Source organism: Carassius carassius, chromosome 39 (assembly GCF_963082965.1).
Source record: "Carassius carassius chromosome 39, fCarCar2.1, whole genome shotgun sequence".
Classification (NCBI taxonomy): Eukaryota; Metazoa; Chordata; class Actinopteri; order Cypriniformes; family Cyprinidae; genus Carassius; species Carassius carassius.
Window position 1 is genome coordinate 7,245,281 of NC_081793.1, and position 16,604 is coordinate 7,261,884.

Consider the following 16,604-nt stretch of genomic DNA (forward strand, 5'->3'; position numbering starts at 1 on the left):
AGCTTTTTAATACAGTGCGCATTAGCGACATCTGGTGGCCAGACTCGGTTTCTCCAGAGTCTCTCTCCACTCATAATTCAAGCTACTTATTCTATTTCTAGAGAGCTTCATAGAAAGTTAGACTTGTCCTATGATCAAAGTATTTTATTGTTACTTGAAGCTACTGGAGGGACTATACTTTTTTTCTGGAAAGTGTAAATGAGATGAGTGAAGGAATCCCGTATGATTCGTTTGTATTTTACTCAGGCGTATGCACGGGTGTCTCTGTGGGTCCTGGAGCAGCAGCCGTCGCTTTTTATTCAGCATGTGATGTTGTTGTGAATGGACGTTGTTAGAGTGCTATATATAAATACGTTTTTATTACTTTCATTAAACTGATAACAGTGTGCGAATGGAGTGTTTTTGTTTTAAGCATCGCAGCTAATATGTATTTAACCTCTCACACAGTACGTTACGTTTATGGAGCGATATAACCGAATGGTTTGACTTTAGTATACGGTGTATAATGTAATTGACCCTGACTGTTTTGGAACAAACGGTTTAATCCAGCGCACATCGCGGCTGACATGTGAATGTTTTTTGGCTGGCAGTAAAACTCCTCGAGCAGGATGTCCTCGAGTGAAGATGGATCGATCTCTGCACGCAGCTCATGGCAGTGCTCATCACAGAAACAGCTGTCTGATGTTCTCACAGCAACACAAGACAACAATCCAAACGATGACTGCACGTCTGAACATGACAGGTGAGTCCGTTTCAATGCCTGCTTTATGGGAGGCTGTTTGAGACGAAACCAATAGAAAAGTGTTTCAGTGTGTATCGCAATGGTATCGCAAGTGTTTCTGTGTGTATCGCAATGGTATCGCAAGTGTTTCTGTGTGTATCGCATTGGTATCGCAAGTGTTTCTGTGTGTATCGCATTGGTATCGCAAGTGTTTCTGTGTGTATCGCAAGTGTTTCTGTGTGTATCGCATTGGTATCGCAAGTGTTTCAGTGTGTATCGCAAGTGTTTCATTGTGTATCGCAAGTGTTTCAGTGTGTATCGCATTGGTATCGCAAGTGTTTCAGTGTGTATCGCAAGTGTTTCTGTGTGTATCGCATTGGTATCGCAAGTGTGTCAGTGTGTATCGCAAGTGTTTCTGTGTGTATCGCATTGGTATCGCAAGTGTTTCTGTGTGTATCGCATTGGTATCGCAAGTGTTTCTGTGTGTATCGCATTGGTATCGCAAGTGTTTCTGTGTGTATCGCATCGGTATCGCAAGTGTTTCTTTGTGTATCGCATAGGTATCGCAAGTGTTTCTGTGTGTATCGCATCGGTATCGCAAGTGTTTCTGTGTGTATCGCATTGGTATCGCAAGTGTTTCAGTGTGTATCGCAAGTGTTTCTGTGTGTATCGCATTGGTATCGCAAGTGTTTCTGTGTGTATCGCATTGGTATCGCAAGTGTTTCTGTGTGTATCGCATTGGTATCGCAAGTGTTTCTGTGTGTATCGCATCGGTAGCGCAAGTGTTTCTGTGTGTATCGCATTGGTATCACAAGTGTTTCAGTGTGTATCTCAAGTGTTTCAGTGTGTATCGCAAGTGTTCCAGTGTGTATCGCATTGGTATCGCAAGGTTTGTCTCAAACGGCCTCCCATACGGCTTGGTGGCTAGAAAGCAAAAGTTATTTTAAAATACTTATGAACTATTCCTTTGTTACTGATTAAAAAAAATTGCACAAAATAATACATAATATTTAAATTAAGCAACCTGTTTTTAGTAACTTTTAACACTAGTCTTTTTTGTTGTTGTCATAAGGTGGGAAAAAAATTGAATCTAAAGTATCAGGTGACTTTATATTCATATATTTGCACATGTATTTTTCCCAGGTGTGAGCCTGTGTGTCTGGAGAGAGCCGAGGAGGGCTCTCCATGTGTGGTCAGACTTCTGTGCTCACCTCACTCTGCGTCTGTGATCAGACGTCTTCAGGTTGTCAGTGAAGCCCGCACTATTGAAGTGTACTCACTGTCTGGAGAATACTGTGGCACCTGCCGTGGAGAGGAAGGTCAAAAATCAAACACTGACTGGTATTTTTCAGATGTTTTTTTTTTTTACACTTACTTACACCAGCTTTTGTCCATTGTCTGTTATGTTTCTTATCCATTGACTGTTTATAAAGACCACAACCCCTTGAACCAACTGAAAAATAACAACAAACATTTAATACATTGGAGTTTGTCACCAAAGAAGTGTGTTTTTGGTTGTGAAGGAATGATAACATTGTTCAGAAAAACGCTTCTGATAAAACTAAAGACTCTTAAGCGATATGAAGGATGCATTACTATAGGTAGTCTACTCTATAGGTACTCAAGATTAACATGAGATTGGCAGAAACTGTGTGTGTTATGTCCACTTTAAACCAAAAAAGTTAAATGACAAAACGTACAAATAACATCACTGAATTGCTGACCGTTTCAGGTATTATTAAAAAGCGTTAATCCCATTCAAACAAAGACATCATTCAAATTAAATAAATAATTGCTCATCAAACAAATATAAACGTTTGACATTTTTATGAGGTCTATATGACTTTTTATGTAATATGCATTAATTTTTTTGTGAATGAATGTGCTTCTGAAAAGGCAAAATAGAAATTACAAAAATTATTATTAATTTAAGAAATATATTGATATGTTTATAGATTCAGCTCAGTATAGTTTTGGATTAGTTAAAAAAAAAATTCATTTTACAATATTATAGACTAATAATGAAGACTAATGCTGATTCCTCTTCTTTTTAAATATTTTTAATTTTTTTCCAGCTCTGAAGATAAGAGGCATTTCTACAAGAATCATCTGTTGCTAGAAAAGCCTGTTGCATCCTGTGAGGTGAAGGTAAGGAAAGCTGGAAATATAAAATCCAGGCTCTCATCACAAACTGATCTCTGTTGGCTCAGCCTCGATGTGATGTCTCCGACAGCTGCTCTCTCTCGGTGGCCGCTCGTCTGTGGCTATCGCCCATGTGGGTGTGGGACTGGAGACATCCAAGGACAGACAAGGTGGGCCGAGTGTAGACCCAGGCATAGACCTGCAGCGTGTGCAGACTATGATGGAAGAGATGGGCACCACCCTTTCACCAGGAGCACAGAACCTCATGGAGCTGGTGCAGTGCCAGCAAAAGGTCTGGATCCAGCCTCTTACTACAGCAGAATCACCACTCCTCAGGTCTTTTAAAAAAATGGTTGATAATGTAAACTGCATAAATGTCCAGTGTAGAATCTCTTGTGTCTGTAAGCAGCCAGCAACCATAGCAAACACAAGCGTTGTGGTTGTGATTTTAGTTTTTTTTTCATGGGCAAGTTTCAATCCCACTCCCGTTTTTGTAGAATTTGAGTAGATTCTGCTGTTCAGCAGTTTTTGCTCTTTTGGCAGACATCATTTCTTGTAGGCATTTTGTGTAACAGTAAGAGTAAAAAACACATTATGCTTTGGAATGTACCGTAGTGAAGTAAAAGTTGGATGCCACTGGAAAATGATACCATAATTCATATTCCCTCTATACATTAAAATATGGACATCAAGGGTGCCTTCAGCCGTGGCCCTTGTCTTCATGTACAGTAAAAACAATAATAATGTGAAATATTATTACAATTAAAATACTTTTGTGTTTTAATATATTATAAGATGTAATTTATTCTTATGATGGCAAAGCTGAATTTTGAAAAGTTCTTTTTTTTAGGATTCTTTGATGAATTGAAAGTCCAGCATTTATTTGATTTTGTATCTTTGTAACATTAAATGTCTTTACTGTCACTTTTGGGTTTTGAATTTATTTGAATTTAAATCAAAATCCTTGCTTAATAAAAGTATGAATTTATTAATTTACATCTACTTTTAAATGGTACTGTATCACTGTTTATTCAAAAATATTAAACTGTATGTTCAAAATGTATAAAGAAATCAGCATATATTAGACACTGAAGTCTGGAGAAAATTCAGCTTTGCCATAACAGAAATAATTTTTTTTTAAATATTATACAATTTTAAAATTCCTATTCATTACTGTTTTTACTGTACCCGTTAAATGCAGCCTTTGTGAGCAATCTTTTCAAAAACTATTTTTATTATTCCAAATATTCCAAACCTTTGACCAGTAGTGTTATATAAGTATAATAAAGGAAATTATTCTTTTTAATTTGATATGTATAATTTGTACAATTTTCTTTTATAACCTATAGTTTTAGTATTTTAACAGCATAATATTTTGATTTCTTTTCATTTTCTCACTTTTTTAAACTTGTTCATTTTCAAGCAAGTATCTGGGACAGTTGTTTCTTAAAAAAAAAAAAGCCAGCACAAAGCTTCAAAACAACTGAACAATCATTCTTTGTGTGTGTTGAGTCCAGAATAAATCAGACATGCTCAGTGGATTCATTCCTCTGCTCATGGGAGGAGGGGCTTTGAGCTGTCTGTCAAGAGGTGGTGGGGCTTCCAGTTCTGCAGGAGTGGAGTCAGGCCCAAATCCACCATCTGGCCTCGGGCACTTTCTGTCTATCAGCAATCTTAACCAGATACCCAGTGCCATGTCTGCCCTGCTGAGCACCGACACAGGCACGATCAACCCAGACCTGCTTCCAATGCTGCAGAGCGTATGCGGTCAGGTCACGCAGCTCCGACTGGAGGAAGCCACATCTCCAGAGAGGAAGAATAATGGAGAATGGTAAGTGTGAGCCATGTGCGGTGTTCTGTAAGCAGACGTTCAGTTACCACGGTGGTTTGGTTTTGGTAACCAGCTCATCTTTATGAAAGTGTGAATATTATGAATATTAATAATAATACTGCTAAATATGATCTAAGATTTCATTAAAAAAGAGCATTCTGGACAATTCAAACTTGAACCTTCAAACAAGAGGAAGTCGTACAGTTTTGGAACTACATGAACGTGTGAGTCTGTCTCTTTAGCAGTAACTAGTTAAAATAAAAATGTATTCATTAAACCATATGAATTATTAAAGTAACATCCAACCATGCAAGCTACAATCAGAACTGTCCAATTTACAAATGAATCATTCAGACGCTTTGTAAACCGAAACTGACTGAATCAGTTTCACAAAGCAGAACTTTTTGATCATTCTTAAGATTTTATTCCAGTGTATTTAATGTGCCCTTTAGTTTGTCCACTCATCGTTTATACTTTGTTTTTTGTATTACAGGGAGGGTCATATATGCTGTGGAGGGTTTGAGAAGATTCTGGAGACCATTGTAGAGAAGCGAATGGATGAGATGGAGAGAAGATTAAAGGAACATCTGGATTTGCGTCTGGATGCTCTTCAGCAGAGACTGGAGATCACAATTCAGCAGGCGCTCTCTCATAAGCAGCACCAGTAAACAACATCCACCAACACACAGGACTAACCTGAACACTTTTAGCAAGATCTCCTCCCTGAGCTTTACTTCACTGACAACTGTATTATTCTGTATAGGTACATCTAATTCATGTCATCCATCCCTTTATAAGAAAAATGGTTCTAATATTTTTTTTGCCAGCAGTCTCTACTGCTTTGTGTGGAAGTGTTTCTATAGACTGTACTGACTTGGTTTATGTGGTAATTAACAGCTTGGCAAGTCTGTTCACTTACGTGAGTGAGTCCACAAACAATATCAGATGAGCTTCACAAATCACAGCTACTTGTGAAACTGTTCTTAATAACGCTGTTGATACTATATTTAATAAATGATTTTATCTAAAAGATACTACAGACAACGGATGTAATGTAGTGTCAAGTAATTTTCATTGTAAACTGCATTTGTGTAAGTGATGTTCATGTTTACTCTTCATACTGGAGAACTAAGGACAAAAAAAGAAAACAATATTAAAATAAAGTTTATACTAAAGAATAATAATATGTATCCAATGAACTTGTCATGTTTTTATACTGTCAAATCTTGGTATATCACGTTGTGTGATTTATTGAAATACTCTCCTCGCCCTATATGTTTTAACATGATAATACTGTGTTAAAATGGCTTTCTATTCTTGGCTGTGACAGTACAGTTTACTCAGGATTTTAGCTCCTGTCATGACTGTTTGATGCTGGAAAACATGGTAACTTTTGCACAATATTCAAACAAGATTATAAAAAGGGACATCATTTCCATAAAATATTCAAAGGACAAAGACCCATGACTGGCAGATCAACGTTCAATTTCCTTTATTTATACCCAACGGTAGATTATGTTTGCAGTGGAGTCCTCATACACGCATATGAAACCGAGCACATATCACACATCATCAAAAACTACATCATCAAAAAGTTCTTATCGGTCCAGAATAAATAATACATACATAAAATTTTGTATTTTTTTTAAATTAGTTTCAGTAGTCTCCTCGTAAAAAAAAAAAAGGAAGTAAAATACATAAATACATAAAAAATACAAAATACATAAAAAATAAGCTATAACGTATTCCTCAAAGTAATGGCTGCTTTTGTGTCTTTTTGTTCTACACCTTGGGATTATAAACCTACGCCCAGAGGGTAGAAACTGGAATTCTGTGTGCAAAGGATGTGAACTCTCATTTAAATTCAAACTAGTTATGCGCTGTAACTGTTTTGTGTGCAAGGTCTCCACATTAAGCTGCGGGTCACCTATCAGCCTGCTGGACCACTTTACTATTTTATTGAGCGAGTTTTTGTTTTTCAAAGTGAGGTTCCCAAACCAGGCTGCTAGCGCAAATGATAAAATTGACTCAATGAAAGCGTGATAAAAAAAGGGTCATGATGGATTTATCAATGTGAAATTGATTGATTGACTCTTATAGAGAGGAATGCGTTGTGCACTTCTGCTTGTGTTTCAATTTCATGGCCTGGTACTATGTCCTAAAGCTTACTTACTCTTCTGTTACACACTCCAAAGTATCTACATTTTATTCACAAAAAGTGTTAATACTCCTAGGGTTTGTATAAATAGAGGAACTGGGATATAAACATTCACTAAACCAAAAGTTAAATTCAGTTCAATACACTTGATTGTCCCTAATGGGGAAATTTGTCTTGAACCCTGGAGCCCTTATAAACAAACAATGATCAGCATTAAATTACATAATAAAAAGACTGCATTAATTTTTATACAATGTAAAAAGAATCGGGGAACTAACAAAGCCTTGTGGAACACCTGTACTTGTTCTTCTAACCTACGATATACTGTGGTTAATCTTGACCTGCTGCCTTCGATTAGTTAAAAACAAATAATACCATTTGAATAAAAAGGGTTTTACTCCCAACTGTACCAGATTTTTTATCAAACAGTGGTTTAAATGTATCAAAAGCCGAACTGCAGTAAAATCAACGAATATCAATCGTGCACTGGCCACGTTACAGCTCAAATTGCATTTTTTTTTGTACAGAATAATTATAATTAGCATTTTGAGAAAAATACAAGCTTTATATTTTTGCTTCTAAACCAAATACAATTGCCTCATAGACTTCGATTGTATGTGTTACTACAAACACATTTTGCATTATTGAAATTCATATAATCCCCAAAAACTCCAATGCGATAGGTCTATAAACCTCTACTTTCCCTCAGATGGTTCTTCTGACCTGACCTCTCTTATTCACCTCATCTTTTCTCAGTAGTTCATAAAATTTTGGTTTTCTCTAAGCCTGCATTGCGGAAAACCACGTCTACCTTTTTTTACAACTCTCTCATGCATCCTATGAACATGAAATTGCTATTTTTGGTAGTCACCCATCAAACATGAAGGAGAGCTGCCTCACTCAGGAGCAGCAAAGAAAACACAGCTGAATGAACAAACTCTGCATGAATCAGTGAGAAAATTAACCGAAAGCACTACAAATTAGCCCCTTTGAGTAATTTTCCACCATTCCCATGTTGGCATTTTGACCCTGGACTTGTCATGTGAGACTCTACGCAGACTGACATGCTTGTCTACTGTCTTCACCACAGTGATGTTCATTGAGTAGATTTGTTCAGTGAGCTGTTGTCTTATGACCGAGAGATACGTCCACTTCAGAAAGGGTTTTGTAACCACGGAGAAGTGGGTCAGCAGTGGAGGTGGTACCGATTATGAATAGAGCTAATTTTGTGCAGATACCCTCAACCAGTATCCCCATGGACCAGAGTCAAACCGGCCCAACTGAATCAACAAAGATGTGTTGCTACCACACTTCATGCAAGCGCTTACGGACTGAACACAAGTAAACAGCCTTAAAGTCAGCTTGACATGAAACTTATCCTATTTCTTTTCTAACCCCATCACAGACGTACTTTAAATGATTAATCCATGAGGTTGTGAAAATGGACTAGAGAGCAGATGAGTTTTTGTGTTTGGTGTGATGAAGTTTATCGTCCCTGACAACATCTAGTCCAATTTAGCCAAGCCACTTGTTAGTAACTGCATTTTTCAAGACAAGGAAAGCTTTAAAACACACACACACACGCACACACAAGGGGGTTTGACTGATGTATTTTATGTGGTAGAATAAAACAAAAATATCTTTAGCTTATGTTAACTTATTTCAGGCATTTAACCAATTTGACTTCAGGATGTTGGAACCAGAAGTGCTAAAATCTTAGCTATTTTCTGGGTTGTGTCCTACAATACTAGATCATCCCTAGTTTGATTGCACCTACCCGACCTCCGCTTTTCACATTAATGGTTGTTAATAGCTGTTAAGACTGGATATAATCCTTACTTACACCAAATCTGTAGATCTATGTGCTAAAATCAAACGTATAAAAAATAATGCAGAGCATAAATAAATCCATAACATCAAATATGTATGATATTTGTATTGCTGCCTTGATTTAAACAGTAACAAATATCTAGTTAATCAAGAATGTCCTTGTTTCCTGACACATAAATGTGTATAAATAAAAATCAGGTTTTCGTGAATATTGTTGAGGACAGTTATGTCAGTTATGAGCAGGAGGAAAAAAGATGCAACAAAATAGTAGCGTCAAACTTAAAGGGGTCATAGGGTGCCCATTTTCCACAAGTTGATATGATTCTTTAGGGTCTTAATAAAAAGTCTGTAACATAGTTCGGTTAAAGTTTCTAAATGGTAGTGTAAAAAAATACCTTTTCAGAGCACACAGTCTTTTAGCATTTTCCTTTAAATGTTAATGAGCTATGCTGACCCCGCCCCTCTCTTCCAAGCTGCTCTGTGAGGGACTGTTTACTTCAGCCGCATTCATTGTGAAACTTGCTAATTAGGAAAGAAAAGCGTACACTCACTTCTGTAGGTGAAGCTGGATCACGAAATGATTCACGCGAACATAGACACATTCGGGGCACATTCTCTTCAGAAACAAATGTAATCCACTGCGTCTTCAGCAGCTCAGATGTCGGGAGTAAATGATGACTGCTATGTTCATTATTACATCTAACAACAGAACACCTCAATCACTTAGGAGACATTCTTGTCTACATCTGCTCCAGCGGTGAAACAATGGTGGACTGATGACAGCTCACTAAGGTAAGACTCCAGCCCAATCTGTGCTGAAACGCCCCTTTAAGACATGAATTCAATGTACTTCATATTTTTTAACATTAAATTCTACTAAGAAATATTACTGTTTCATTCTACTTTCGGAACAGTCTAAATAACTGACAGCTATTTTATCTTGTATTATCCTTTATAGTATGATCCTTTTTTTTCTTGCAAAAATGAAGTTTAATTGTCGTTTTAGGCTAACATATAATTAAAAAAAAATGTTGAAGAAGATTAAATTCAACAAACCCAAATTTGATCTTTCTCATTTCTTGTTTCTAAAACCAAATAAATTATCATTCATATAATAAAAAAAGGAATTACTTAAAAACATATTATTTAAATTGCAGGGTACATCATAGTAGTATTAATTATTTAATACTAATAATTTATTTGATTAATTTTTTGCTTATTTTAATTACAATAATTTTCATTGCTGTATTAGGGTTTTGTTTGTTTGCAAGAAAATGTGCTGATCTGAAATCATAGAAATAGTTACCATCCAAAATATCAAATATGAATCAGACATGTCTTCATGTCTTTAAAAGAAAGGCTGTAATGTTTCAATTAGGCGATTTTAAGATTTTTGACATAATAACTTGGAGAATTACTTAACCGTCAAACATTTGACAGTATAGTCCCCACAGACAAATGCACTTACAACAAATGTTTCATAATGTCAGTAAAATAATTACCTAATTCCATCTCATTTTTGAGGTTTTATTTAATCTCTGACCTGAGATCGACCCAAGATTCAGTCAGTGTTCTCCAAGAGAAATTGAAGCTAATATGAGAGGAAATTAATGCAAAGCCCCCCTGTAACTCAAGTCCAGAGTCTGAAGTCATCCTGCAAAGTGAAAAAGAAAAACTTCCCCTATTTTACCTTATGAATTCAATTCAATGCAGTGGATTAGACTCTGCTTGTGCAACTTATGTGCCAAAAGAACATACTGAGTACAATTTGTTTGAGAGAGTATAATTTGCACATTATCACAATATTGAGTAAAACTTTTGTACCTTTTTATATAATGCCTGGACTCTTTAGTGTATCTGCTTGTAAACACATCACATTGTGCCTCCAGTAAATCAACAAATGAGAGCAGCATATCACAAGTCATCCTGAAAGTATTATAAAGCTCTCTATAAATATTAAAGATATTTTTTTTCAACAGGCTCAATGTGTTTTGAACACATATATGATTAAGAAAGTACCATCATAAATCTTGAGTTTCGAGGTATATGGTGGACATTTGTGGATCATTTGTTATAGATAGGACCTATATGTCCTAGAAGAACTCCAGCGCTGAGCTCAGTGATGTGGCGTGAATTTGAATAAAGCTCTTATAGAGCAGTATAATCAAATTCAGTGAGTTTATTATGTGTCCTTTGCTGTCCACACTGTTTCAGGCTTTATCTTAAAATGAAGCCAAGCATGACGTCCATTCATGAAAATATTACAATTCATTTCAGTATTGACATGACAAACTGGTTAAGATTTGATCAGACACAGCTGCGCAGCAGAATCCCCATTGAAACTTCTAATAAACTTCTCTAGAATTGTTAAAGGAATAGTTCACCGAAAAATGAAAATGTGATGTTTATCTGCTTACCCCCAGGGCATCAAAGATGTAGGTCACTTTGTTTCTTCAGTAGAACACAAAGATTTTTAACTCAAACTGTTGCAGTCTGTCAGACATATAATGGAAGTGAATGGGAATCATGGCTTTGAGAGTCAAAAATACATACACAAACAAAACCAAATTAAACCCTGCAGCTTGTGACAATACATTGATTAGTCTGTGCAAGAAAATTAAGAGTATCTATATAGTTTTTACCTCTGATTCACTGCAATGTCCAAACTGTCCTAAGCGCGTCATGAGCTTGTTTTTAACAGCCAGCGCATTACATGACATGTCTTTTTCTTCTTCTTGCTTTACGGCGGATTCCAGACATATAAGTGCATTTCCGCCACCTATCTCTCAGATAGACCATTGATACTCTAGCTACAATCTTAATTAGGAGTGTCAATGGTCCATTTTTGTTTGTGTTCCACTGAAGAAACAAAGTCACCTACATCTTCGATGCCCTGGTGGTAAGCAGATAAACATCAAACTTTCATTTTTGGGTGAACTATCCGTTTAATAGAGCAGTTCTGGGCCCTCACTTCCTCAATATTCCTTGATAGGTTGTTTTCTTGCCAAGGAGCTGGTTAAATCTAGGATTGCATCACTCTAATCGACCTTCTAATCGAAGTTCTTGATGTTTGTGAATTCAAACAGTATGACACTGAAACGGTTTAAAAACGTTAACCATCTTTAATTTCATTTCTGAAATTGCCATCTGACAAACACAGACCCAAACATTTAAGGAAGAGAAGGTATTCCAAGATAACAGTAATGCTCCAATGGCCCACAATTCTTTTTCAAATAACGTCAAGTCTGAGATCTGAGTGTAAATATATATAAAAAAAGCTGAATAGAGACAAATTTTCGATACCTTGATGATGTATACATAAGGATAAAATATACTGTAAGCCAGGGTTTCCAACTCTCACGCATCTGGCGTGACACTTGGCAACCCTGTGTAAGCTCTGTTCCAAAACCTAGTGAACCGGCCGCCATGTAACCTTAAATGTGACCGATTTTTGTGACCGACATAGACAGCAACTCTGCACGCAATCTAACTCACAGGAGACTCACTGATTTCAGAAGTTAGACGTTAGCATGTTGCTAAGCTAACAGCATAATACTCTACCCAGATAGCACACATATCTCCAAGACATCTGTTTTCATATATTCTAAACCATAAACATCTTAAAAAACATTTTCTGTCTTTTTTAACCTCAGGAAACATTTTAGAGACAGACGTATTGCAGTTAAAACAAGATGAAAAATGCACATCAAAAAGACATCTACACATGTGCTATCAGAGAAACCCTTTACGAAAACCAAGTTAAACCACATATTAACCATGGTTTTGCTACACGAACCATAGTTTAACCATGGTATTTGTAGTAAACTATGGTTATAAAAATGGCAATCAAGCCACCAAATAAATTGTTATAATATGACAAAACCATGGTTAATTTTCGTAATTTTCATAAAAATAAATTGCACACATAAAATTGGGTAAAACAATTACTTTTAATTAGACTGAATTATTTTAGTAGATAGTTTTCAGTAATGAATACAATATAAGATTATAATCAACATTTAACTTCTTTTTCACCATCTTGAATGGAATCAATCTGCTCATCACAATATCACAATGGCTGCTTACTAGGTTTTGGAACTGAGAAATTATATACATTTCAGAGTGTTATAGTGAACTAGCCAGTGCTAAATTCTGATATTTATTTACAAAGGGCTCATTCTAAGATGATATATTGATGAATAAACAGAAAATAACATGGGGGATATGGGGAGAAAGTGAGAAAGGACTTTTCATGTTCTAAGCTGGGAATGATATTCAGGTCGGATGATGGTTGGACTGGAAAGTGTTCACTATGTTTCTAGAATGAGTGTGGCTCTGGACACACTCAGTAAAAGTCTGAGAACCAGCTCATGGGTGAGCATGAGGGAGGTCAAGGGTCAATCTCCTCAGGAATGATTGTGAGGATGATGTCTTCATTGCCACGTCGTACCACTGCTCTCAGAGTGTCTTCTTTCTTGATGGCTGTACTGACATCACTTGCTGACGTGATCCTCTGACCGTTAATGCTGATTATGACGTCACTCTCCTTCAGACCGCCACTAGCATCCAAAACAGAAAGCAGTTAAAACAAGACTCATTTTAACTTATAAAAACACCCTTTTAAAAACGTTATTTTTAAGAGTGTATATATGAAGAGTTCAGATACAAAAGCCTCTAAGTGCCATCTGAAATTTTCATCTAAAATTAGGATTTTTTCCTACTTTTTTCACTTTAATAGCCTGGAAAAGGCTCATTTTAGATGATATATATATAGCAAGTATATATATATATATATATATATATTGGTGCTGTCAATCGATTAAAAACTTTAACTAGATTAATCACACATTTTTTCTGTGATTAATCGCAATTAATCGCAATAAAAAAAGAAATGTTTTTGTACGTTTTTAATATATTTTTTAATGTAATAATTTCACAGTTAAATTTAAATACTTGTTTAAATGACATCTTTTTATGAATGAAGGCCAGTATTACTGATATTAATACAGCTACTGATTTTTATTTATTTATTTTTTTACATTTATTTTTAGGCTTCAAAAATATAACAGTTTTTAATTTAAGTAATTTAAGTCATTTTCTCTGTTCCCTTTGTTCTTTAACTTTACTGACAGGAAGCTTTGTTGGCTGCTGTCCCTTTAAGAGCAGACAGACACGCGGATCTCACCATTTATATACTGTCTATGGATCTCGCCTCATTCTCTCACAACTCTTTTTGTTCATTTTAGACTTTATATAAATCATTTAAGATTGCTCTTATGAGGATAATCGACAAAACTGGCACTTTGGGATGTTTATTGTTAGTTCAAGCGCTTAAGAGAGCTGGATTCTGGCACCCTGTCTATGCATTGTGTGTGTGTATGTGTGTATGTGTCACATAAGGGCATTCACAGACAGCGCATTTTCTTTTGTCTTGCCGCATTTGAAATGTTTAAAAGCATTTAAATGAATAAGAGCGTGATCATATAATGTAAAGCTAGCCAACGGATGGCAGAAAATACGGATGCTGCGTTAATTGCGTTAAATATTTTGACACGTTAAACCAGACAAAAATTAATCGCATGCGTTAACGCGTTAACGTTGACAGCACTAATATATATATATATATTGCTGCAGTGTGTCAGTTGGAAATATCAGTTCACATTTCCAAACATTCCTTTTGCCATTAATTGCAATAATCTAGTGAGATAAGTGCATAAGGCATAAGGAGTCTGACAACAGTGCATAAGGAGTCTGACAACAGCCAGTGCTCCACACAGAGATCTGATCTCACCATCATCCAGTCTGTCTGGAATAACATAAAGAAACAGAACAGACTAAATCCTGAAGAACCGTGGAGATATCTTCATAAACACTTAAAAAGAAACCTATCTGCAAAGCTACCTGAAAAACTATGTGCAAGTGTAACTACTGTAAAACAAAAGTGGATTTACACGTGGAGGGTGGTCACACCAAGTGTTGATTTGATTCAGTAAATAGAAGTTAAAGCTGCAGTAGGTAACTTTTGTAAAAATATATTTTTTATATTTTATATCATTATGTCCTGACAGTAGAATATGAGACAGATAATCTGTGAAAAAATCAAGCTCCTCTGGCTCCTCCCAGTGGTCCTATTGCCATTTGCAGAAATACACCGCTCCCGGTAAGAAACAACCAATCAGAGCTGCAGTCCATAACTTTTTATTGGGTCAAGATTTACAAAATATATATAATAAGCGAGTACACCATGAATCCGTTTTCCAAACTGTGTTTTTAGCCTGTCCTGAATCACTAGGGTACACCAACAGTATAATAAGTGTTTATATTCGGACTATTTAAGATTGCTTTGGGGGTACCGTGGCGGAGTAACCCAGTACCCTTGTGATTCTTCATAGACATAAACAGAGAGAAGTAGCTCCGGCTACAATGTTCTTCCACAAGACGCAAGCAGTTCTGTTTATTAACCGCTAGACCGCCAAAAGGTTACCGACTGCAGTTTTAATGAATAAACACAATGTATTTAAGACATTATTTTTGAAAGCATGCTCACTTTACAACATATTTACACAAGTGCTGAAACTTTTCACAGTATTGTAGCTCTATAGGAGGGTTTCTTCAAGTGTTTTGTAGGTATTGCCACAGTTCTTCTGGATTTATTCTGTCTTAGTTTGTTCTGTTTCTTCATGTAATTCCAGGCAGACTGGATGATGAAGGTGAGATCAGATCTTTGTTGTTGAGCACAAGTATAGCTCAAATACATTTAGACTTATTGTAAGCAGTGCTTTAAGTGGGCCGGTACTCAGTACCACCACTTCCAAATATAGCTCTTGAGCGAACCGCCACCTCTCCCTGCGCCCAGAACGTGCTTTTAGCGTACCGGTACACTCATTTGGACATCTGTTTTAATAGAGGTTTTAATCTTTTGCCTGCGCTGCCGCTTTTCAGAGCGCCCTTCACAATGCACGCTTCCTAATTCGTCCCACCGAGAGCAGAGACTACCTTACCCATACACCCTTGAGTTTTACAAGTGAAAAGCGCATGCGTCGCTTATGCTACTGTCAGTAACAACTCAACGTAGCCGGAGAGAGCATGTGAAACGCGGACACTCGGCTCGGTAAAAATTCAAATACAGTGAACAACACTTAATATGCTCTCATGGCTTCCGACTCTGAGTACTTAAACAACACGGTCAGAATCAGATGACTCGCTGGCTGATACCCCACAAAGCCTGAATGATATCGCTGCAGGTCAGACGCAAGCTAATGAAGTAATGCAGTAGCTCTTTCAGGTAGGGTGACCAGATGTCCCGAAAAATTCGGGACAGTCCCGAAATCTAAACTGTTGTCCCAAATCCGAATCTGGCCCTAATTGTCCCGAAAATTATACTAAAGCAAAATCTTGAGTAGTTATTGTCTGATAAACATTAAAAACTGTCTGCGGAGGTTGAGTCGTCCTGCAACCAGCCCCCGCCGGCTGCTCATTGGCTGCAGCATCTTTTTTCTAAGTTCTAAAAAAATACCGTAGGCGGCTAGGCACGAATTTAGATATTCATTTATCTAATTAATCTATATGCACAAAGACAATACGACCTTTTTGTCCCCTTTTTGTTTTAAAGCTCGATGAAGAGAGCGCAAGTTGCTGCAGCTGCGAGGAGGACAGTGATGCACGCGTACAGGAGTGATTGACAGTTTGCGGCACTGTGTACAAAAAATACGTTTAAGCTCATTAGCGTTAGCGTTACAGAAAGGTCTGATTAACGCACTGTTACAACAGTCATTTTTTTTTTTTTTCTTTTTACAATGACATTTGAGTTCATGATTTTAATGTTGTTGTTTCTTGTGGCAGACTAAAGAGTAATAACTGACGGTTGATCTTTGAATAAAAAACTGTTTAGTTAAGGTTTGAAATTCATTATCTTTTATTAT

General features: G+C 36.6%; 2 protein-coding genes across 2 annotated transcripts in view; one reads left to right on the forward strand and one right to left on the reverse strand.

Annotated features, from left to right (window-relative positions):
• The first annotated feature begins 118 nt into the window (after window positions 1–118).
• LOC132121318 (ATPase PAAT-like) lies at window positions 119–5,497 on the forward strand. The gene is made up of 6 exons (XM_059530603.1): window positions 119–742; window positions 1,865–2,062; window positions 2,797–2,869; window positions 2,955–3,155; window positions 4,381–4,694; window positions 5,188–5,497. Exons 1-6 carry the CDS (start codon window positions 609–611, stop codon window positions 5,360–5,362), a joined length of 1,095 nt encoding a protein of 364 aa, XP_059386586.1. The 5' UTR covers window positions 119–608; the 3' UTR covers window positions 5,363–5,497.
• Window positions 5,498–12,613: 7,116 nt separating this feature from the next.
• LOC132121319 (serine protease HTRA1B) overlaps window positions 12,614–16,604 on the reverse strand; it is a 54,819-nt gene continuing 50,828 nt past the window's right edge. Inside the window, exon 9 of the mRNA XM_059530604.1 lies at window positions 12,614–13,241. Within this exon, the coding sequence (XP_059386587.1) occupies window positions 13,073–13,241 (169 nt within the window). The 3' untranslated portion in view covers window positions 12,614–13,072. The remainder of the gene's footprint in view (window positions 13,242–16,604) is intronic.

Excerpts from the sequence above, each read along its gene's own strand:
- LOC132121318 (XM_059530603.1), top strand. The coding sequence starts at position 609 with ATGTCCTCGAGTGAAGATGGATCGATCTCTGCACGCAGCTCATGGCAG. Across the intron at positions 743-1,864 it reads TGCACGTCTGAACATGACAG|GTGTGAGCCTGTGTGTCTGG; the intron begins GTGAGTCCGTTT and ends TATTTTTCCCAG. Across the intron at positions 2,870-2,954 it reads TTGCATCCTGTGAGGTGAAG|CTGCTCTCTCTCGGTGGCCG; the intron begins GTAAGGAAAGCT and ends TGTCTCCGACAG.